The 25,311-nt window shown below is 37.2% G+C and overlaps 1 protein-coding gene across 1 annotated transcript in view; it reads right to left on the bottom strand.

Moving 5' to 3' along the window:
* Positions 1–25,311, bottom strand: part of Dgkk (diacylglycerol kinase kappa) — a 164,710-nt gene that overhangs the window by 59,659 nt on the left and 79,740 nt on the right. Inside the window, exons 5-8 of the mRNA XM_004646290.1 lie at positions 7,169–7,304; positions 5,956–6,062; positions 5,466–5,591; positions 3,834–3,936 (exon numbers count right to left, since the gene is read on the bottom strand). Of these exons, the coding sequence (XP_004646347.1) occupies positions 3,834–3,936; positions 5,466–5,591; positions 5,956–6,062; positions 7,169–7,304 (472 nt within the window). The remainder of the gene's footprint in view (positions 1–3,833; positions 3,937–5,465; positions 5,592–5,955; positions 6,063–7,168; positions 7,305–25,311) is intronic.

The following is a 25,311-nucleotide window of genomic DNA, read 5'->3' as shown; positions in this document are numbered from 1 at the left end:
AAAAAAAAAAAAAAAAAAAAAAAAAAAAAAAAAAAAGTAACCAACCCTGCCCACAGGGTTGCCTTTGGGAAGGCTAATCTTAATACTACTGGGGGGTCCTGTACTGTCTCACAACTTTATTCAGTTCAGCTGGTAACATAGAAGGCTGACTTGTGAACTTTGAAGTACACAAAGCTGGAGAAAGAGCTGCTGGTTAACAGAATAAATATTAGAAAATGGCCTAGAGAGTGTGGGTCAATGTCAATAGATGAACTGTAAAGGGAATAAGTGCAAAGCTTGGCCTTTAGGCTCAAGGACATAAACGGCACTAGAATAGGATAATAGGAAGTTGCTTTGGCAGTGTTCAGTGTGAAAGGAGTGTAGGGGATTTAGTTGTGTTTCAGCTCCAGATGAGTCAACAGACTGACAGAAACTTCCAAAAACTCATACTTCTTTGAGCTACATTAGCACAGCCACAGTGCCCTAAGCCAGGAAACTAATAGACCCCATTCATATTAATTCTCCACAATCTACAGAAAGATACTAAATTGGCATAAGGTTGGCTTGCTATTCACCTTTCTAATTGTCTTATTTATTTATTTATTTATTTATTTATTTATTTGGTACCGGGTTTCACTACACAACTTGTAGTGATCCTCCTGTTTCAGTTTCCCCAGAGCTGAGATTGCAGATGTGTGCCACCATGTTCAGTTTCAGGACCAGCACGGCACTCCTGGGGTTCCAGGATGGCAAGGCATGCAGTGCTGGGTATCAAACCAGGAGCCTTTACATTTATCAGGTAGGTGCTTAGACTGCTGAGCTATTTCCCAGGCCCCACCTTTCTATATTTTAAAATCTTCTTTAACAAATGTTAGCTCATTTAAAACTGCAGTTACCTACTGATGGAAGGAAATGACAAGTGGGGCATAGAGAGGTTAAGTAACTTGTCTAGAATTACACAGTAAATGATGGAGCATGCCTCATCATATGCAAAATCTAGTAATAAAAATCCTTGGGCATCACATTAGTCTACTGAATCAAAAGGTCTAAGATAGGCCCTACAAGTGCCTTCTTAGGCAAGTGTAGGGACCAGGGTTCGATCGCTGGCACCACATGCCCCACTGGCCCCACACCCATCCCCATGCTGAGCTGGCCAGAGTCTGGGCATGGTGGTGCATGCCTGTAATCCCAGAGCTGGGGAGGCTGAGGCAGGAGAATCACTACAAGTTTGAGCTGCATAGTGAGACCCTGTGCCAAATACACTTAAAAAAGATAGGGACTAGAAACTTGTGTGTTTTAAAACGTTAAATATCACTTTTTTGATGTTCCACAGGATTAAAACCAGCGCTCAATGGTCTCAATAAGATTTTATGCATGTATGCTCATGTTTGACAACCACTGAGCTATTCTATTTTGTTTCTGTGTTAAGCAATGAAACTTCCAGAAACAAAGTTAGTGGCTCAATCCATGCACTATAGTTTATCTGTATCTGCGTTAGAGTTAGAAAAAGATCTGGAAGAGAATGTGTGTGTGTGTGTGTGTGTGTGTGTGTGTGTGTGTCCGTGTGTGTGTATGAATGTACAGATATGAATATGCTATGTCTGATTCTAAAAATTCTATAATGGCTACAGGAATTCTTGCCCCTTTCTGTGCTCTAAGGCAACCATCTACTCTTCCTCTCTTTGTTTGCCATCAATACTGGCTTTTTCTTGGTAATAAAGTGAGGGGCATCACTGTGGGGGTAATGTTTAAGTGAATGAAATGTCACTCCTGGGTCCATGGACTCTTTTCTTGTCAGAAGTGGATAAATTAGTACATTGGAAAATTTAAGTTGAAACATTTTGTGAAAGATTTGAGCTTTTATTCAGTAAGTGAAATTGATCATATGTAGAGTGAAACTAACCAAACACAAACTGAAATTAATGAGCAGCATCTCTCTTTCCTGACTAAGTGATGTGGTAGCAGGTCTGTAATGCATATATTAGATTTCTCAACTTCCTAGTGGTAGTAAAAATAAGTCAGGGCATTTAGAAGTGATGTTTGATTTTAATGTTGACAGCTCCCTCTCTTTAATACTGAGTAATGGGAGAATCATATGAAAAACTTGATGTCAGAAAAAAGTTTCAGTGCTGGCCCCACCTCTGGGGTATGCTGAGACAAACATTGAGACTGTGACATGCCTGTAATCCCAGCTCTTTGGGAGGCTGAACACAGGCGGATCACTACAAGTCCGATCTGTGTAGTGAGACCCTGTAGACCCTTACTAAAATAAAAAAGGAAGGAATAAAGGAAGAAAGAAAGAAAGAAAGAAAGGAAGGAAGGAAGGAAGGAAGGAAGGAAGGAAGAAAAAGAAAGAAAGAAAGGAAGGAAGGAAGGAAGGAAGGAAGGAAAGAAGGAAGAAAGAAAGAAAGAAAGAAAGGAAAGAAAGAAAGAAAGAAAGAAAGAAAGAAAGAAAGAAAGAAAGAAAGAAAGAAAGAAAGAAAGAAAGAAAGAAAGTCTCATCTTTGGAGAAGGAAGATTTAGGGAGAGAGAGGTGAATGCAAAAATTATCCCCAGAGGAGTCTTGTTTTCATTAGGCTAAAAGACTAGGCATTTAGTTGCCAAAAAAGACCAGGAATTTAGTTTTGTGTACCTTTATCTTCGCAACTAAAGTGCCATTTTCTTTTCTTTTTTTTTTAAATGGCAGAAGGATTTTTTTTTTTTTGCTCCCCATGCCTTCAGGGCAGGTTTGTCTGGCTTGAGTTGTGGGGATCGAACCACAGCAACCTGAGCCTGATTGCTTTGTTGAAGCAGCCACTTAAAGAACTGAGCTAAGGGGCAGGCCTCCCAAAATTATTTTTATTTATTTATTTATTTATTTATTTAATTTTTGGTGGAACTGAGGATTGAACTCAGGCCCTTGCGCTTGCCAGAGAAGTGCTTCTTCCACTGAACCATCTCCCCAGCCCCCTTCATTTTCTTATATACATAGAGCTCATAGAAAGTGAGTTACCCAATGTCAGCTAGGTAGGAAGTGGCTAAAATTCAAGGTTTTGTAGCTTTTTTTAACCCTCTTATACCAATGTACCTATGTATTTCAGCTATACTTTAAAAACAAACACAGAAACTAAATAAACACTCCTCTTCTTTCTCTGTTCTAACATTGCTAGACCTCTTAATACAGTATAGCTTATTCTTGCTTCACTGATTTCATTACTAATTTTTTTCTGTTCAACGTCCCACAAATGGTTAACATTTCTAACACTTTTCATCTTCAAGTATCTCTACCATTCCTTTGGCACTTAGTACATGGAACATTAAATTTTTTAATTGTTCTACTATATTAAGATTGTGGATTCACAATGTTTTGTTCTGGAAATGCCTATATCTTAGATCTCTATGCAGCTGTTAAGTTGTTTGTAAGTAGAGCTTTCAGTAAATCATAATCAGTCAGGAGTTGACAAAGCATCATTGAAGCAGATTGGGGCAATGATCACATTAGTTTCAGATTTAGGAACGACTTTGGTATTAGTTTCCAGTAATATAACCCTGGCCTTCTGATCTCCTGGGCACACAGAAACTCCTTTTATGCATTGTTTATTGCTTAAAAATAATTGAAGTGCTGAAATTGGTTTTGATCAACTGGAATAAACTATGACAGAGGCTACAGAGAACATGCCCACATACACATACACCAGGAACACCAACATTCATCAACCCTAACTGCTAAACTAAAGCATGAGCTGTCTATGTACATAGCCCTCCCACCAAATATCTGACTGACTGGGGAGAACAATTTCATCCCTTTCCCAACCTTTGTACCTTCCCTCTCTCCACCCTTAGTATTCTTCTGAAGTTAAGTTTTTGCTACTCACCATCACCTTTGGGGTCGCTGAGAGCAGTAGGAGGAATGACTGACGAACGGTGGCTTCCAAAGACACATTCCTTGGAAAACCGCTTTCGACAGTCATTATGCACCTGAAACGACAAGAACAGAGCAGAAAGAAAGGGTGGGAGGGGGAGAGAATAATGTTGATCAGTCTTGAGTTCCAATTGTAAGAATTAGATCTTAATATTCAAATACCTCTTTCTGAAATATGCTTCCATATACATACCCCTAACTAACCTGGCTACTCCTATTCCACCCTGATCCTGCCCTATTCCTGACAGTGTAGAACCCTGGTGCTGTAAGGTGGCTTTCAGTAAATACCCTTCTAAAGACACTGAAAAGCCACCAGTTCTAAGACACAATCCGAGTAGTTTGCAGAATGGGAGGGAGTCTTGTAGTATAAGAGTACTAAACCTGATCATCTACCAATGCACTTCAATCCTTCTAACAACTAGGCATGGTGGGAAAGGCATTATTTGGTTTGTTTTAAACATGAATGTGAAGCTCATAAAGTTAAAAGGATCATGTCTAAGGTCAAATAGCCAGGAAGTGGAAAAGCTAGTGGTCCCATAAGTGGCCATACTTTCCAGATTTTTTGAAATCTTTAAGCACCACTTTCTGGGCAATTGAACAGTCTCTAGGGAGTGTGACATTGGCCTTGTTAAACACCAATAAGTGGACAGGAAAAACAGAGTTTTCAATAAAGAAACTCAAACTTCAGTTTCTTCTTGTCTTAGAAAACTCAGTTTAACAGAAGCATCTAAAAGGCTAGAAAGACTAGATCCAGTCCTTGACCAGCATCTCTTAGCCTTGGTTTTATTGATATCTTGGGCCAAATAGTTCTTTGTCAAGGAGCATGGTCCTATGAATTGTAGAAGGCCTAGCAGAATCCCAGGCCTCTACTTACTAGATGCCAGTAGCATAGTCTCCCTACAGATGTAACAAAAAGTTATCTATAGACATTGCCAAATGTCTCCAATGTTGTGGTGGTGGTTATTTCCAGTTGAAGACCAGATTTAGTGGCTTGGTAGGGTTGCAGGTTGGGGCATGAACTTTGCAGAATTGTGTGTGAATCAAGACACTCCCTTTTGTTGGCTGTATGACCTTGAGCAGATTTCTTCACCTTTCTTAGCCTCACATTCCTTATATGTAAAATGGGGACAATAAGACCTTGTTTAAGTTTATTGTCAGGGTATATATCTATGTCATTGAATTCAAATCATAGTGAAAAATGTATTTATTAATTTTTAAACTGTTATTTATAAAGGTTAAATTTCCTAGAAAACTATGAATGAGGAAGTGAGAGGCTCTTAAGGATGGATTCAGAATTTATTTTAAATTTGCCTATACTTTCATTAGAGAGTTTAGCTTTTTCCACTTGCTAGAAGGCCCCATCAATTTAGGACCGTTAAATACAAGCATCTTTAATCTTTTTTCCCATAGGCTCTAAAGCCAGATATGGAAGGACAGGATACTAAGATCTAAACTATGGGATGTGTATACTATATTTTGGAATAAGGATCACTGAGATTTTTCTCTACGTATGTGCATAATCAAGCTCCACCCCTCCTCTAAAAGTCTAACTCTTTAAATGGCAAGGAGATGGGAAGAGTCTTACCGTAGAATTACACCACAGGCAGCGGAAATCTTGAAGTCTCCGATAATTGCCACAGCTCTCATGACATACTGCACATCGAGAGTTTACAGGCATGTTGCCTTCTACCCACTGATGGGGCATTGTTTCCTAAAGGAGAGAAAAGAGACAAAAGGTAGAAGTTAGTGCTATAAGGAAGGAAGGAAAGAACGAAGGAAGGAAGGAAAGAACGACCAACTGGACTAACTGTACTATCCCATGGAAGACATTAGGCAAAAGACCCAAATTCTTCATGATCTTGTTCTCCTCACTCTAAAGTAGTGGTCAATGTCAGGTGTAAACATTTGTTGTTCTGTGGGGGAGGCTTTTTATTGCTTAAAATCGGTTGGATTGAGAGCCTGAAGAAGAGACCTACTTTGCTTATCTGGTGACAAGAAGTCTTCCTATTCTGATGTGATATGTCTTAAGGGGACATGGAAGGGGGTGACTGTAGAAAGACATAACTGGAACTTACTATTTCATCTGCAGGCAGGAGTAGGTCATCAGTGACGGACAAGGTATTCCATTTGCAGTCTTTGCTTGCCCTCAACGCACATAATCTGTGAGATTTCACTTTACACACTGTGAAAAGAGGAAGAAAAAAATGATGCATTTGTATTTGGTTACAATGAAGAGTCTAAGTTTCTTCCCTACACTGCTCTGAAAGTTAAAATTCTGATGCATTCTAACTTGAGATCATACTCCTTAGTGAAATAAATCAGTCATGTGTACATATCGTATTGTCTCCCTGGTATGAGAGTAAATAAGATGCAAAATGCACAATAGATATTGTGAAATGGGAAGAAATTGTTGAAAAGTGAAAGGCAACTAGGATAGGGGAAAGGGAAAAAGAAGGAAGGGAAAAGAGAAAAAAATGCAAGTTAGTTATTAGTGTCTCTTAGTTCATAGAAAAGGAAGGTTTGCACTTATATTGATTAGAGATCTTTTTATGCCTATATCTTGTACTCTCAGTAACTATTTTAAAGATAATTATATACAATAATTAATTATTGTTATTCTTCCATTATCTTTTTTTTTTTTTTTGGTACCAGTGATTGAACTCGGGACCCTGTACATGCCAGGCAAGCGCTTATTCTACTGAGCTATCTCCCTGGCCGCCTTCCATCATCTTGTTATAAATTTTTTGTGTATTTAGTACAGGGTCTCAGGGTCTCACTACACAGATTGGACTCATAGTGATTCTCCTGTTTTCAGCCTCTCAGGTGCTGGGATTTCAGATGCGCACTACAATTCCCAGTCTCAATTTCTGTCTCAGTGTGCCTCGGGGATGGGGCTGGCACTGCACGTGGTGCTGGGGAATCTTAAAATTTTGTTTTACCTTTTTTAAAATATAAAACCTCAGATATATTCTAAATAGTTTTGATCCATATCCAGAAACATATTTCCATTATGAGACAGTTTCTCTTGATTCTTAGCAGCTAAATTATCTGTTATCCAACTTGAATGGAAATCAATAGTAAGAATATGATTTCTGTCTTCTGAACCCTTGAAACTATGCTACTTTCCTAACTCTCTACTTTTATCCATGTTAGTTCCTTCTTTTCCCCAGGTAGGGCTAACCTCCCACCAGTCAGTGATCTAGAATATCAGGGACAGTAAAACTTTATGAACCTCCTCAGTCCTATCTCCATCCACAGAGCTCCTTTACAAAGGAGACAGAAAGTTACCTTCACAGATAATGGCATCTCTGGATAAGGCAGGAATTGTCTCTCGACAAATATTGCAGTACTGAGTATGGAGACTGGGGCTGGAATACCAATAATGCATTCCAACAAGGAAGGGATTGTTTTCTGCTGCTGGTATCTGAAATAAATCAAAGAGAAGAAACAGTGGAGGGTTAATCATAGAGATGGGTTAAGGAAGGCTAGAAAATCTGGTGCTAAGGCTAAAATAGCCTGCTATCTAGGTGTCAGAGCATGTGAAGGGGACAACTGAAAGTTATAGCCAATACCTACTTTTTATTTTGTTTTATTTTGCTAGTGGTTTTAGAAAGGGAAAAGGAATAGAGTTGCAGATCCTGTAATAGGAGTGGAAGACAGGAGCAATGATCATTTTATCACTTGTGGGAGTTACTGCATTGGTTTAATCCAAGCAAAATTCATTTTGTTAGCCTTTGGCCTTGGTCCTCCTTAAGAAGAAAAGAAAAGGAGATGGTGATTTGGAAATTCAGTGATATGCAAATGCTCTGGCCAGGGAAGAAGGAGAGGAGGCAAGGCTCTGGAGTGACTCTAGGCTAAAAGATACGTCAGGTTTTAACTACCTCCTGAAGATACCAGCTCCCTTTCTTGGTCCAGTTGCTGCCAGATAAGGAGAGCATCACCTTACCGGGGCAGCAATTAAAGTAGCTTTAAGTCTTTATCTCAGGAGCTTCTTGTTCAAGTACTCTTTTCTGAATACCATGCTCTGACTGCCTACAGAAATATCCTGATTAGTCAACTGAGTTCATTCAATATTTCACTGAGCAAATATTTACTTAATAATTACTATATGCTTGACACTTTTAAGGACAAGGGATATAATGATGAACAAGACAAAGTGACATTTTATTTGGTGACATCTTTCATGGTAATGAATTTGACATTACTGTTAATCTGCCTATGAATGCTGCATTAGTATTTCAGAGCCTGACTCTCATAACTGTGGAGAAGGTGCTGGATTTGCTAATAATTGCATGAGTGCTGAAAGGAGAAAGGAGGGGTGGATACTGAAAACTTCCAAGTTTGTTCTGAGTATACTTTCACAGGGCTTTTCTATCTTTTTCTAATTGCTGTGAATATCTGATTTTTTTCCTCTGCCTTCCACTAGAGTTCAGACAAAAGCATATTTTGGCATTGTAATGGGTTGAGTGTGTAAGTACATAAAAAGACTAAAAAGATCTATATATTCTCCCCAATGTCAGCTGATAGTGACCCATTAGAGGGAGAGCTATTCAGAGCTCTTCCACATTAAGTATTCAATCTTGTTGAGTTTACAAGAATTAATCAGTGAAGATGTACTGTAAATCCATTCTTAATTTCTGCATTCTGGTCATGTGCTAACCTACTGCTGGATTGATCTGGAAGGTTTTGCAAGGAAAAGCCATTCTGATGAGTTAAAAGCTCTTCAAGTAATAGTCTGAAATGTCTTTGTGATTGAAATTTTTGTATATCGAGACCATGGAAAGTTCTAGGAAGATCAGAGTGGGGGGGGGTCCCAAGAAAGTGATGTAGTGTTGTGTTTTGCAACTTGAGTTCCCAGTACTTTCCCAATCCACTAGATTATAACTCTGAACATCTTTCTTCCTTCCAATTTTCATCCCTCTTTCAATAATTACTAGGAGCCTACTATGTGTTATATTACATACTAAGCATTGGCACTGAAGAGATGAATAAATCACAGCTGTTGCCTTCAAGAAGTTCTTATTGTACTAGATGAGACATTCTAAAACAGATCACTCCAGCACATCGTGAGTAGTGAACTCTTAAGAATGTACAAGTTCGTAGAGGACCAAGTGGTAGAAATACAGCACTCTGCCTGGGTAGCATTAAATTTCACGTTTCAATTGGCAGAAGAATATAAAGAAACATATTTAATGAACATTACATAGGTTCAGCAGTTGAGATGGAATTTTTCTTCCTTAAGCACATCTTATTATATAAGGAAACTCTGATGCAGCCAACCATGGATGAGTATGTATAGTGAATTGAATTGTGTGCCTCGCAAAATATGTTCGAGCTCTAGAATGTGAGTTTGTTTGGAAATAAGTTCTTTACAGATGTAATCTGGTTAATATGAGGTCATACTGGATTAGAGTAGGCCCTAATCCAATGATTGGTATCATTATAAGAAGGAAAAATGCACATAGGAATTTATAGAAAGAATACATTTTGTGAGACCAGCACACACAGACACAAGGGAGAACAGCATGTGACTATGAGGGTGGTGATTGGCTTGATGGATCTGTTGGCCAAAGAATGTCAAGGTTTGCCTATAATCACCAGAAGGTAGGAAAAGCCAAGACTCCTGTAGGGCCTTTAAAGAGATTATGACCTTTTCAAAACCTTGAATTCCAAATTCTATCCTCCAGAAATTTCTTAATTTTTAATCCACTCAATTTTTGGTTGGTTTTTAGCATGGCCCTAGGAAACTAATACAGGTGTCTAAAAATATGGAAATAGTTTTGGAATTGTGTAATGGGTAATAGCTATAAGAATTTTGGGGCACATGACATAAAAGCCCTCAATTGTCCAGAACAGAATGTCACTAGAAATGTGAATATTAAAGTTGCTTCTGGTTAAGTCTCAGATAAAAATGAGAAACAGAGGAGATTGGCAGAAAGGCTGTCCTTTTTATAAGTAATAAACAAATATCTGACTGTCATGCTACAGACTGATGGGTTGAAAGTATAATGTATAAGTTAAATCTTCAATATTTAACTGAGGAGATTTCCAAGCAAAGTATGTAAGTACAGCTTCATTTCTCTCTGCTGTTTACAATAAAGTACAAGAAAGGGAGATGCATTGAGGAAGGCACTTGTTCGTACAATTAAGTTTCCATAACAGAATACTGGATTGTATTAAAGACTGGATGGCATAAAGAACAGAAATCTCAGGGCTGGGGAGATAGCTCAGTGGTCTAAGAGCCTGCCTGGAAAGCGCAATGACCCATGTTCAAGCCCCAGTATTGCATGCTGTGCCAGGCCCAGCGCTGTGCCAGCGACCAAGTCTGGGCATGGTGGAGCACGCCTGTAATCCCAGCACTGGGGAGGCTGAGACAGGAGGATCACTACAAGTCTGAGCTGCATAGTGAGACTCTGTACCAAATAAATGAAAAAAGTATGTATGTATGTATATATTGTAATTTAGAGAAGGCTCTACAGGGTGTTCAGGGTCTTACTACTAGATAGACTCATAGTGATTCTCCTGTTTACAGCCTCCCAAGTGCTGGGATTACAGGCCAGGGCCACCATGCCAGGTCTCAATTGCTGTCTCAGCGTGCCCCGGGGGCGGGGCCAGCATGGCAGGCCGGGGGTCCCGGCCCTTGTGCCTGTTGCTAATCCGCTGAGCTATTTGCATGTAGAGAAAATGATCTCTTTTCCTCCTCAGAGGCCACCAGTCATATTGGATTAGAACCATACCTTTAAGAGATCCTATTTAACCTTAATTACCTCTAAAAGTCTATCTCTAAATACAGTCACTAAAAAATCACCAGAACTTAAACATTTGGCAAATTATCAGTTTATCCATATTTCAAAACACAAAAAGTGTACTCTGGGATAAAATATCAAAGATTTGGCTGGACAAAATGGACTGAAAGGGTCATGCAACACAACAAGATTAAGGAAATTGTCAGACTTCTGAGATTCTATATCATGAAACAGACTAATAAAGCTATTCATCTGTGAACCTGTATTGCTTCAGGGAAATAGAAGAATAACTTTCAAGGGTAGTTCAAAGGCTAGTGGGACTGCTGAGAGAGGGTAAAAGGCCAGAAGTGTTGCTATTGCCACTACAGAAGTGTGAACCTGAGAAGCTGGGGCTACTTCCTTGGTTACTGATGGAAGATAGCACTCTGATGGGGTAAGAGGGTGGAACCAGGTGACATCAAGCTGCAGATAATTATTCTCAGGCCAGGAAACCTAACGAAATTTGCCTTTATGTGTGGCTTGCTTTAGACCAATAACCCTTTTATTTCTTCTATTTGATTCATTTCAGAACAGGAATGTCTATCCTAAGTTACTTTGAGCATTTTATTTTAGAAGCAGCAAACCCATTTTACAGGAGATGGAGAACAATTTTGTGTGAGAGGACCATACCTAGAGTCTCACTCATACCTGATTTAGGTAATTCACAAGATGAGAGAATAAATCAGAGAATGTCTGATTTTGAAGTCACAAAGTTTGGGAAAATTTGGTAGAGCAGCCCCAGAAAACTAACACAACATGTCATCACAAATTTCTACATTTGTTGATACTGTTTTTTTAAGTATAATTTTCTTTTATTTGAAGAGTGAAAACAAGAGCAAGAAAAACAAAAACAAAGACAGAAACTGGGTATCATGTAACAATACATGTTACAGATTTTCAAAGCAAGAATAGCTGATTAACAATAATTGATATATTATCTATTTTTATTGCCAAAACTGTTGCACAGATTATCAGATTTAGTTATATAAGGTGGGACAATCATATATGATTGAATATTACTACATGCTTTCGAGAAAACTTAAATTTTTGTTCTTGTCTCTTATTTTCTTTTATTACCTTTTAAAAATTTACTTTAAGGAGAGTATAGCAATAATTAATATGATGTACTAAGTGGATGCAACTTCAGGCTATATTCATAAGTAAAATAAACCAGACCCACATGTGTAAATATCATATTGTCTCCCTAATTTAAGAACTCAAAAGAAGAAATAAAAGCTGAAAGGTATAATAGACACAGTCAAATGGAAAGTATCAGCATTTAAGGATTAAACAATGAAAAGAGAGAAATGAGAAAAATCAGGAAACATGGCAGGGGCAAAACCATACATGTATATAGACAAGATGGCTAAGGCAATTGTCCTAAGAATTTCCTTCAGTTTTTTGAAAATAGCAGTTAATGGGTAGAATTCTCACCCTGACTAACTATATATGCTGCTACCTGTGAACTAAACAACTACATTGAGAATAGCAATGTGTAATACTAAAACCATGCTTGAAATACCTGTCATCTTGGTCTTCTAAATGTGTACCATTTCTTTCTTTCTTTCATTTTTCTTTTTTGGCAGAACCAGGGATTGAATTCAGGCCCTTTGGCTTGCCAGGCAAGTGCTTATTCCACTGAGGCATCTCCCCGGCCCTGCGTACCATTTCTGATACTGATTTTTTATTATTTAATTTTATCACTTATTTATTTTTTGTATTTTAGGTAAAGGTCTACAGGGTGTTCAGGGTCTCATTACTAGATCAGACTCGTAGTATTCTGCCTGTTTACAGGGGCACGCCACCACATTCAGTCTCAGTTGCAGTCTCAGCATGCCCTGGGAGCGGGGCCGGCACAGCAGGCCCTTGTGCCTGCTTGCAGGCACTTTATTGTTTTTTTTTTATCTGACCATTTTTATCTATCCAATGGGAAGGAAAAACTGGGATGAGGAAAAGGACAAAAGAAAGAAGGAGAAAAGATATATTTATGCATATATTCAGGATATTTTGGATAATTGTACTGTTGATTTCTGCTGGTCTATTGAAAGGATCAGTTAATACTGAAATTTTTTTTAAAAAAATTAATTTTATTAAGAAACAAATAGCAGTGAGATAGTTTCAAAACCAATTAGTAGGACAGTTTCAATAATTAATACATTGCATATCATTGTCTTCATAGTGGTTATTCATAGTGCAAGATGCAGACATGATATCCTGTCCAAACACTGTTAGTACAAAACTTTCTTCTCATTGAATTAAGAGAAAGTAGCTGTACATCTCTCTTATTTTGTATATACAGATACAAAATGGTCCTTTATTTGTATGCCCTTTTTTGTTTCATTTTGTCAGAGAAGGGTACTCCATTGCCATTTAAATATTGTAGGTACATGAATTCAGCAAAATAATCCAATATAGTCCAGTAGTCCATAATAGTAGTGGGTTATCCACATGCCAGGAAATGTCAGAAGTTGTTGACTAGAGCCTTTTACAGTTCAGCATATTAATATGGCTTTACTTTTTATACCTCATTTTTATAATTTTCTGTTGGATGGTTAAGACCAAGATAAAGCAAGACCTATATAACAAGAAATGTAACTTTGGCATCTGACAAGGTCAGTGAAATCTCCTCAGGATTTACCCTGAAACCCTGTACCTCAGATTGTAGATCCTTTATCAGTGTCAGCCATGGGAGTGAGTCACGGCCATTGCTTGAACAATTTGCTCTCTGTGAAAGCCCGCTGAGCTATTTGGCCAGTCCTGATACTGATTTTTTAAAATCAATTTTCAGGACAAATTCTAAATTTTGACACAAAAGCACCTATTTCTAAATGCTAAGACAATTAAGTTGACTTAAAGTTTCCAGCATGAGGTCACTGGGTGCTTCTGCTTGATTTTGATAATCTGTGACATACCTATGGGAATACATTCATACGTAGTGTACAAACTGGACATGTGAGTCCCTTCTCCAATTCATAAGGTAAAATCCTAATGTTCAGTAAAATGCTCTTACGAGGGGAGGGCCTTTGGGGAGTGTTTAAGTCATGAGAGTCAAGACTTGATGAATGATACCAGTGCCTTTTTAAAAGGACCCCAGAGTCTTCTGTAACTTTTCTTGTCATTATTTTGCTGAATTCACACACCTACAATATTTAAATGGCAATGGAGTACTCTTCTCTGACAAAACGAAACAAAAATGTGGATACAAATAAAGGACCATTTTGTATCTGTATATACAAAATAGGATAGATGTACAGCTATTTTCTCTTAATTCAATGAGAAGAAAGATTTGTACTAATAGTGTTTGGACAGGATATCATGTCTGCATCTTGTACTATGAATAACTACTATGAAGACAACAGTATGCAATGTATTAATTATTGAAACTGTCCTATTAATTGGTTTTTAAACTGTCTCATTGCTATTTGCTTCTTCTTTTTTTTTTTTTTCGGTACCGGGGATTGAACTCAGGCCCCTGTGCTTGCCAGGGAAGCGCTTATTCCACTGAGCCATCTTCCCGGTCCCTGCTATTTGTTTCTCAATAAAATTAATAAAAAATAAAAAAATAAAAGGACCCCAGAGTCTTCTCTAACTCTTTTCTTGTCATATGAGAATACAAGAAGATGGGTATCCGTTAGCTAAGAAGTCTTCACCAGACACGGAATCTATTGGTGCCTAGATTTTGAACTTCTCAATTTCCAGGAGCGTGAGGAATAAATGCTGCGTAAGCCACCCAGTCTGTGGTGTTTTTAAACTTTTTCTGTTTTTAATAGCACCCGTTTGTAGTACATAATGGTTACATTTATTGAAGGGAGTTGATGCATGCACATAACACATCTCAATTCTTTTATTTCCTCTTATCCTCCACTGCTTTAACATCAAGTTAATTTATTTACATCAGAAGTCTTTATAAGCTTAATCCTCATATAAGCAGATTAACTGCCAGACTAACAGGTCAAAAAAATAACAAATACATAAGACCATTACACTAAATCAAGGTACACATTTAGATATATTGTCCATGCTGGATTACAATAACCTTTTTTTCTCTTGTCTTATTGTCTGCATTTTATTTTTCACTTTATTGGGTTTCTTGTAAAAGAGAAACCATGCAATATGTAAGCTGATGTATCTGATTTACATCACTTAACATTATGGTCTCAAGGTGCATCCATTTTCCTAAAAGAGGTGCAACTTTACCCTTCTTTATGGCAGAGTAGTACTTTGTGTATAAATAATCACATTTTCTTTATTCACTCATCTATTGATAGACATATACACTGTAAGATTTAGCTATTTTGAATTATGCTGCTATATACATGTATATGTATACATCATTGTAATGTCATATTGTTTTTAAATCTCTTGGGAAGACACCTAGAAGGGGAATACCTGGGACACAAGGAACTTCTAGTTTTAGATTTTTTAATATAATTTTTATTGGTACATTTTAGGCATATGTAACCACATTCATCACAAATAATTTGTCCCTGTACTTGATATAATTTGATTTATTTTTTCCCATTCCCCTATCCTCCCTTCAACCTCTCTTCCCATCCCCATTTACAAAAGTGCTATACTTCTTTTCTCTCTTTTTGTTTTTTACTTTTCTCTTCTGTCCTTTTCATCTCCCCTTCCCTGTTTGCCTCTCCATTTGAACATCTCCTTCCTATTTCACAATACCTATTATACAGTTTGGTCCTTATTTACACTTTCAGTTTGCAGTATTTATAGAAGTGTGTCCAATTTATTTCACTTAAGAGTATGATCTCAAGGTGCATTCATTTATCTAGAAATGTCTCAAGCTTGTGGTTGTTTATGGGGAGTAATATTCCACTTCATAAGAAAAATATCACATGCTCTTTATCCATTCACCAGTTGATGGCCATTTGGACTGTTTCCTAGATTTGGCTACTACAAATTGTACTGCTGTAAATGTGGGTATGCATATATCACTATAGTATGATGCTTTTAATTTTTTGTGAAAATATCAAGGAGGGGAATAGCTGGGTCAAAAGGAACCTCTCGTCCTAGATTTTTTGAGGAATCTCCACATTAATTTCCACAGTGGTAACATAAAACATATGGAATACATGTATTGTGCAAAATCAGGGAAATATGACATCACCAGAAGAAACTTGTAATCCTCTAATAATGGACCCTGAAGAAAAAGATAACTATAAAATGACTGATAAATTATTCAATATAATCCTTTTAGAGAAGTTCATAGAACTACAAGAAAATTATGGGGCCAGCCAGATAGCTCAGCAGACTAAAGCACTGCTTAGGCTAAGCACAGCAGCCAGGGTTTGATCCCCCATGTGCCCTGCTGGTTCTAGCCCTGGGCTGAGCTGAGACAGTGATTGAGACTGGGTGTGGTGATGTGTGCCAGTAATCCCAGAGCTTGGGAGGCTGAAAACAGGAGAATCACTGTGAGTCGAACCTACATACTGAGACCCTCTAGATCCTATACTAAATACATTTTTTAAAAAAGAAAATTATGTTAGAGAATTAAAAGAAATTTTGAAAAATAACTCATGAATAAAATGAAGAGACTGAGAAAGAAACAGAAACAACTCTAAAAATGAAAAATAGAACATGGTGCACTAGATGCAGGCAGCACTCACAAGCCACTCTAGGATATTCATCTCGGTGAACAAGTATATAGCTCCATGAGAAAATTGGAGGACCATAGAAAACTGTGGGTTGCAACTCAAGTGAGCAAGCAACTACACAAAACTCAAAAATATCGGTGTAAAGAGTAGGCTTTCACAGAGAGCAAATTGGTCAAACAATGGCCATAACGCATCCACAGGGCTGCCACTGACAAAGGATCTACAAACTGCTGTACAGGGTCTCAGGATAAATCCTGAGGGGATTTGACTGACCTTGTAAGATACCAAAGTTACATTTCTTGTTATATAGGTCTTGCTTTATCTTGGTCTTAACTATCCAGCAGAAAAGTATAAAAACAAAGTATAAAAAGTAAAGTCATATTAATATGTTGAGCTGTAAAAAACCAGTTCTATGGATAGCCCACTACTATTATGGATTACTGGAGTATATTGGAATATTTTGCTGAATTCATGCACCTACAATATTTAAATGACACTGGAATACCCATTTCTGACAAAACTAAACAAGAAAGGGATACAAATGAACAACCATTTTGTATCTGTATATTCAAAATAGTTAGGATAGATATATCACTACTTTCTCTTAATTCAATGACTAGAAGATTTGTTCTAATAGTGTTTGTGGACAGGATATCATGTCTGCATCTTGTACAATGAATAACCACTAAGACAACAATATGTAATGTATTATTGAAATTTATCCTACTAATTGGTTTTGAAACTATTTCATTGCTATTTGTTTCTCAATAAAATTATTTTAAAAAGAATAAGTAAAATAACTGAAGAAATGCATACTGACACTGAACAAACAACAGCTCAGTTGGGAAGGAGGACTTGCCTTCAGCAGGACAGTAAGAAAAAAATCTCAGCATACTCCTATGAATGTTGACTTTGCTACTGAGTTTAGCCAAGTCATCAGGAATAGGAATGAAAATTTCTAGTATTTCCCTGAAGATTTAAACAATGTCAGCACACGCCGATTGCTGCTGTGCTGTATCTCGGGTAGATAGCTGCTTAAAAAGGAAGGGGGTGGTGAATGAAGGCAGGAGAAAGGAAAAGGAATGTTGTGGGACTGTCCTACTTCAAGGTTGTATATGGTTAGATTTTTGGACTTATGTGTAAACATAAGAAGTATATAATTCTTTATGCCTATTTTTAAAATATATTCTTTTTTTTCAAAGTTTTATTGATAAACAGATAGCAATGAGACAATTTCAAATCAAATCAGAAGTACAGTTTCAACAAATAATACACTGCATATATTCTTCTTAGTGGTTAATTGCTGTACAAGATGCGGACTTGTGATCCTATTTACAAACACCATTAGAACAAATCATTCTATTCATTAAGAGAATGCAACTATATATCTATCCCAACCTCTTTGAATACACAGACACAAAATGGACATTCGTCGGTATACCCCATTTTTTCTAAGTTCCGTTATTGAATATTATAGGTGTGTAAACTCAGCAAAATATTCCAAAAGAGTCCACTAGCCCATAATAGCATTGGGTCTTCTGTTTAACTGGCAAAGTCAGAAATTATTGACCTGAGTCCCCCACAGCTCAACTTAACAGCGTGGCTTTATTTCTTATGTTTCGACTTCATACTTTTCTACTGGATGGTTAAGACCAAGGTAAAGCAGGACCTATGCAACAAGAGTTGTAGCTTTTAATATATTCTAATTTTTAAATGTTTTTTCATCATATTGTATAGGGACTTAAAGTTCAACATATCAATACTTGATGAAAAATACCTGTTCCATGTCATGCCTAAGATATTTGATATTCAGACAGATAGTGAGGCTGAGCTCAACAGCCTAGGTTGCATGGTAATAACAATAAGTTTCTCTTCTGGAGGGTTAACAACCTAAGTTTGCTGACCAAAAATTAGAGAAAAAGCAGGACTGCAAGTGCAGCCAACATTTTGACCCTAGCCTTCCAAGGTCAATTAAGACAGAACACATGCGAACTTGTACTGTAACATAATGTCACTCAGTTGTGTCACAAATTTTCTGATCAAGGAGCTTATGGGGCCAAAGAGGAAAGTGATCGCTGATGTAGAGTGTGCCTGAGGAGAGTCACATGGAGAGAAAGCATTTTCTTAGGCTTTCATGAGAGCACATTGGCCAAGCAACGGCCGTGACTCATCCACATGGCTGACACTGACAAAGGATCTACAAACTGAGGTACAGGGTCTCAGGATAAATCCTGCGGGGATTTGACTGACCTTATCAGATCCAAAAGCTACAATTCTTGTTGCATAGGTCTTGCTTTATCTTGGTCTTAACCATAGAGCAGAAAAATATAAAGACAAAGTATAAGAAGTAAAGCCATGTTGTTATGTTGAGCTGCAGGGGACTCAGGTCAACAACTTCTGACATTGACAGTCAAGCAGAAGGCCCAATACTATTATGGACTACTGGACTATTTTGGAATATTTTGCTGAGTTGATATACCTATAATATTTAAATGACAGAACTAAACAAAAAAAGGCGATACAGATGAATGACCATTTTGTATCTGTGCATTCAAAATGGTTAGGATAGATATATAACTACCTTCTGTTAATTCAATGAATAGAGGGATTTGTTCTAATAGTGTTTGTAAATAGGATATCATGTCTGCATGTTGTACAGCAAATTACCACTAGGAAGAAAGTATGCAATGTGTTAATCATTGAAACTGTCCTACCAATTTGATTTGAAACTGTCTCATTGCTATTTGTGTCTCAATAAAATTATGGGAAAAAAACAAAGACAGAAACAGAATAACAATATGGTACAGATTTTCAAAACAAGAATAGCAAACTAACAATTGTGTTATGCCACTTATTTTTATCATCAGATCTGTTGTTCAGATGAACAGATACAGGTATGCAAGATTGGACAAATTCTTGAACATTAAAGCTTTCAATATTCCTTAATTTTTTCTTGTCCTTTTTACTTTTTATTTTTTAAATTTATTTTAAAGAGAGTATAACCATAATTGATAAAACTTTAGAAATGGTACACATTTAAAAGAACAAGATGAGGGCTATTCAGCCATGGGTTTTATAATACACATTGCTGTCTTTGATGTAGTTGTTCAGTGTACAGATATTAGCACATAGAGTTACTCAAAGTGAAAATTGTAAGCCTAAACTGCTATTTGAAAAAAAACTGATGGAATTAGTAGTACAATCGTCTCAGCTATCCTGTATATATACTTATCTCACTTTCCTCCCTCTATTCATATTTTTTTCACATTAGAAATTAAAACCAAAAAGTTTTAAACATCTATTCATTAGTTTATTAATTTATGAAAAATAAGTATGAATTAATTTATGGCTATACAGTTTATGCAATTTAAGAAAGGTGTTACTCTTTTCAAAATAAAACAATTTGGGAGGATAATGGTAATATATTTACTTTATTACAAATCTGCCATAAAAAATTAAAAATAAAATAGTTGAATTCTCTTTAAAAAATACACAATGTCAGCACAGGAAACCACATGAGATGCTCCCAACTGTACCTCAGTAAGAATCTGTTTGCAGAAGAGTGAAGCTCTCTCTCTATATATATATATTTTTTTTCTCTCACCATATACCAAAGTAAAATAAAAATTGAAAATCTAAATATTAAACATAAACATTGAATATAATGGAAGATAATATAGGTTAAACACTTGAAATCATAGCTGTAGGAAAGGATCTCCTAAACAGAACCATAATTGCACAAAAATAACAGCTAGAAGCAACAAATGGTATTACATCAAATTAAAAGGCCTCTGTACAGTAAAGACATCAATTATGCAACCTTCCAAATGAAAAGAAATGGTCAGATAATCCTCAGACAGAGCACTAATATCTCGAATATAAAAAACTTCAAAAAATTATATCACTTGAAACAAAAGACTCAATCAAGAAATGGGTAAGTGAGATACAGAGTTCTCAGAGCAAAAGGTGCAAGTGGCCAACAAATATACGAAAAAAGGTTCAACATTCATGGCCATTAGAGAAATATAAATTTAAAGAATGTCGAGATTCTATCTTACACCAGAAAAATGACAATCATTAAGGAATTAAAAAAAATGCACCTGGGCATGGTGGAGTATGTCTGTAATCCTAGCACTCAGGAGGCCGAGGTAGGAAAATCACTACAAGTTTAAGACCATCCTAGGCTATATAGTGACATCCTATGTGAAAAAGGCAAAGTACAATCAAAGAACATTAGGAAAGGATGGATAGAAGGTGATGAGGGGATAGTTCTCCTGCAAATGGGAAAGGGTTCAAGAGAACATAGGTAAGAAGAGAAGAGAAGAGGAGATAAAGGAGAAATAAGTAAAATAAAAGTATGTCATTGTACAGGAATCTAATAACCTCAATGAATATAAGCATTACATGTCATAAAAATCAGATAAGATTAATAATATCAACAGGCATGAAAATGGGGAGGGAGCTTACAAAGAATACTAAGCTGTGCTATCTACATGCACCCATTCCTCAAATACATATGGACTACATGTACTGCAAACATGTAAGAAAAAATCATTTCTGAAATATTGAGACAAAAGAGAGCATGATTGCTAAAAATATTAACATTAAAAAGCCAAATATTTTGCTTCCGTACAATAAAAAGCATGATGTAAAGACATCTCAAGTATCAGTAAGACCTCACTCTTTGCAAGATCAAGGGTGCAAGACTGTAAAGCTTTTATCTGAGAAAAGATCCACTTTGTCCTTGCTTGAGCAAAACTGCCTTGGAATTGATTCCCTGGGATTTGTTTCATAGTGCTCAATCACCTTTGCAATCAGAGGCCTCTGCAGCCATGATCCAAAGAAGACTCCTTACTGCTTGAGCTGGTGGCAGACTCAGCATCATCTAAGTAGTGCTGGTTTTATAGGCATGCAAAATGCTAAAGTTAAAAGGTCATGGAGACTTTCCTCTAGATTTCAGAAGAAGGTTTAGGAAGTCAGGCAGTGTAACGCATGAGAGGGAAATTAGCAGAGCTGTTAGAGTGAAGCTGAAGGTGCGGTGGAGAACCAGGAAACTGCAGAAGCCTGGAATGTGGAACCTCTGCTGAGAAAAGCCACAGGGAGTAAGCAGAGCCACCTAAGAGAGAGACCATGAGAGCTAAAACTGTCAATGCCATGAGGGTAAGACCACCCAACACATTTGGTATATATTTCTCCAAAACTTACCCTAGTTACTAAACATTGAGCTACAGAATTCAGTGTTTGCCCTGATGTGCTTTATTTTTGCTTTGGTCCATTTCCTGTTTCTCCTCTCTCTCTCTCTCTCTCTCTCTATATATATATATATATATATATATATATATATATATATATGATTGAACAAAATATGTTTCATTTTAATTACACTAGCAGAGTAAGGCCCAGAAGAGGCAGAGTTGCATAAGGAATGTTCCATGCCAGCAGGATAAAGCAGGTGGGCCAGGTGGTGCTGACATTAGCACACCAGCCACTGCCCCATCTGTATGATCTGTAATAAGGCCTCCTGAACATCTTCGTCCATGTGACTCTGTGCAGCAGCACTAAGAAGGTGTGTCCACTACATTGCAGTTACTTTTTGGTGCTGTCAGCATCAGCCAGCTGCTCCTGCAAGGTCTTCACTTGGTGCTGCAGGTCGTCCTCCAGCTGGCTATGCCTCTTGGTGGGGCTGCCACTGGTATACGTGAGCTGGGACAAACCACTGACTGCCTGTTTTAGTCTTTCTACATCACTGAGCAGTAATATTATCTTATTATCTTTTGCTTCAATTTGCTTAGCAGATTCTTGTATCCTCCTCTGTAACTCTGTGATTGTTGTTAAGGACTTATTGCATCATTCTTTCTGATCCTTGATTTCTTGCTCAATACTGCAAGGCATTAATTCTTTCTCATACTTTGTAGATAAGTTTTTCTTTTTGGTATGCAAGATCTTTTTGCATTCTTCATTGTACTTTCTGTTCAAATTATCCAGTGTTTCATTTAAGGTGGAGACCTGGGTCTCTAAATCCTTTTTCGTTGCTTTATATTTAGAAAAATCAACTTCCTCTCTAGTCTCTAATTTTTTTTAATGCTTGTTTGGTATTCTGAAGTTCAGTCTGAAGTTTGGAGACTTCTTGGATTTTGTTTTGGTTTTCTTCTTCCTTTTCCCTCAAGGTAGCTTTCATGACGCCAACCTCTTTCTCAAATGCTTCTTTCACCTGCAGATGTTCTCTCTTTTGGAATTAGAATATTTTCCTGTTGAATGTTGAAAGAAGCAACATTCTTTGTACTTTTTTAAACAGGGGCTTACAGCTGTGATTTTGCCTTGTGTTTCAGAGGAATCTTTTGGCTTGGACTTTTTAAGCAATGTTGGAACTATTCAGACTTTGGAAACTCTTAGAGATGGAATAAACAGTTTTTGAATAATGAAATGGACATGAATCTTTTGGGGGTCAGGGGCAAAATATTGTGACTTAGATCTAAAATGTCACCCAAAGTCTCATGTGTTTCAAAGGTTATTGGATGAATCCATTGATGAGTTCAGTGGCTAATTGTGGTATTAAGAGGTGGAAACTAGTAAGAGGTCATTCACTGGGGGTGTGACCTAGATGAGCATATTCTTGTCACTGCCTCTTCCCTTCACTCTACTTTCTACCATCTATGAGTTGGGTACTTTTTCCTCAGCGATCTTATTTCAGCTTGGGAGCCAGTTTATCATGGAATAAAACAATGAGCCAAAATAAACCTCACCTCCTTCATGTTGCAGGTATTAGATATTGCGTCCAACAGAACTTGTATACACTATTTTTGGGAATGTAAATTCTACATCCATAGTGGAAAACAGTACAGAGGTTCTCTAAAAATATTAAAAACAAAAGGAAAATATGATCTAGTAAGTCTCCCTCTGGGTATACATCCAAAGGAACAGGATATGGTTTTTAAATTATTTTTAGGTGGGTCCTAGCAGCTCAGGCGGCAGGAGGAATGGCAGCGGTTGAGCTGCTTAGATCCAAGAAGCTCCCGTGCGCCAGCCCGGCCCACAGCTTCCGCACATGCTCCCCGCGCCGCCAAGATACCCAAGAAGAAGGTCAGCTCTGCAGAAGGAGCAGCGAAGGAGGAGCCCAGGAGGAGATCGGCGAGGTTTTCCGCTACACCTGTTTCAGCTAAAGTGGAAACGAAGCTGAAAAAGGCAGCGGGAAAGGATAAATCATCGGACAAAAAAGTGCAAGCAAAAAGGAAAAGGGGAGCCGAGGAAAAACAGGCCTTCTGAAGTGGCTAATCAAGAAACCAAGAAAGATTTACCTGCGGAAAATGGAGAAACTCTCAGGCTTTCACAGAGAACAAACTGGTCAAGCAATGGCCGTGACTCATCCAGATGGCTGACACAGACAAAAGATCTACAAACTGCTGTACAGTGTTTCAGGGTAAATCCTAAGGGGATTTGACCGACCTTGTCAGATACCGAAGTTACATTTTTTTGTTTTATAGGTCTTGCCTTGTCTTGGTCATAACCATCCAGCAGAAAAGTATAGCCATGAGGTATAAAAAGTAATGCCATATTAATATGCTGAGCTGTAAAAGGCTCAAATCAACAACTTTTGACATTGCCAATTCTGTAGAAAACACACTACCATTATGGACTATTGGATTATATTGCTGAATTCACGCACCTACAATATTTCAATGGCAATGGAATACCCATCTCTGACAAAACTAAACAAAAAGGGGGGATATAAATAAAGGACCATTTTGTAGTGAAATGCATTACACTACAAAATGGTCCTTCATTTATATATCAATAAATATATATAAAATATATGTATTTGTATGTACAAAATAGGGTAGATATAGCTACTTTCTTAATTCAGTGAGAAGAATGATTTGTACTAATAGTGTTTGGGCAAGATATCCTGTCTGCATCTTGTACTATGGATAACCACTAAGGAGATAACAATATGCAATGTATTAATTATTGTAACCGTCCTACCAACTTGTTTTGAAACTGTCTCATTGCTGTTTCTCAATAAAATGAATAAAAATTATTTGTGTATTAATTAAATGAGACTGTGTTAATCCAGGTGTTTGGTAAACTCTAAAGCACTGTTCAAATGTGAACATTTAATAAAATTAAGTGTTTGAAAAATACATAAAAATCTCAGATGAAATATGCCTCTTATAGTTTATATCCAGATGTTCCCCTAAAAGCCTCATGCTCTTATAGGTGGAGCTTTTGCAAATTGGTTAAATATGGTGGCAATATAGCTGACTTGGCTTTAGGGGCAGGATATGGTTGAAAGGGGTGGGTTACTGGGGGGGTGAGTGATCTGCATCACCTTCCCCAGCCTCACCCTTGATTCTCTGCTTCCTGGCCACCATGAGCTGAGCAGCTTTTCTTCCATTATACCCTTCTGCCACCTCATTCTGTACTGGAGCCAGCCAATTCTGGATTCTCACCATGAGCCAAAATACAGCTTTCCTCCTCTACACTGTGAATGTGGGATGCTTTTTCCTAGAGCCAAGGAAAGTGACTAAGACAAAAGCAAAAAATTGTCTAAAGACATAGTTACTTTAAAGAATCTTGTTTAAAATGGATGAGTTTAGAAGAAGCCCATTCAGTCATTTGTACTGTAATGTGAACTCAACTGCTCTACTTTTTGTTTATAATTTTTAGACTTTATTATCAATTCATAACAGCATTTTTAAAAAATCAAAATGAATAGGCTATTAAAAGTGACCATCTTTAATAACTGGTCACTTTATGAAAAGAGAAAAGGAGAAAAAGGAGGAGAAAGGAGAAAATCTGTTGCATTCTATTCTTTTTTCAAATTGCATTTTTATAATGTACATATGTATTATTTTGTAGTTGCATTGATTATCTATAAATCTATGAATTGACTATGCATATTTATAGGATAAACTTTCATTTACTTAATTTTTTATATTTTAATAATTTTACTGAGAAAGAAGTAGCAATGTGATAGTTTCAAAATGGGTTAGTAGTACAGGTACAATAATTGATACATTGCATATTGTTGTCTTTG

Source organism: Octodon degus, unplaced genomic scaffold (assembly GCF_000260255.1).
Source record: "Octodon degus isolate 3935 unplaced genomic scaffold, OctDeg1.0 scaffold00263, whole genome shotgun sequence".
Taxonomy (NCBI): domain Eukaryota; kingdom Metazoa; phylum Chordata; class Mammalia; order Rodentia; family Octodontidae; genus Octodon; species Octodon degus.
Note: the sequence above shows the minus strand (reverse complement) of the source record. Positions and strands in the feature narration are given on the sequence as shown.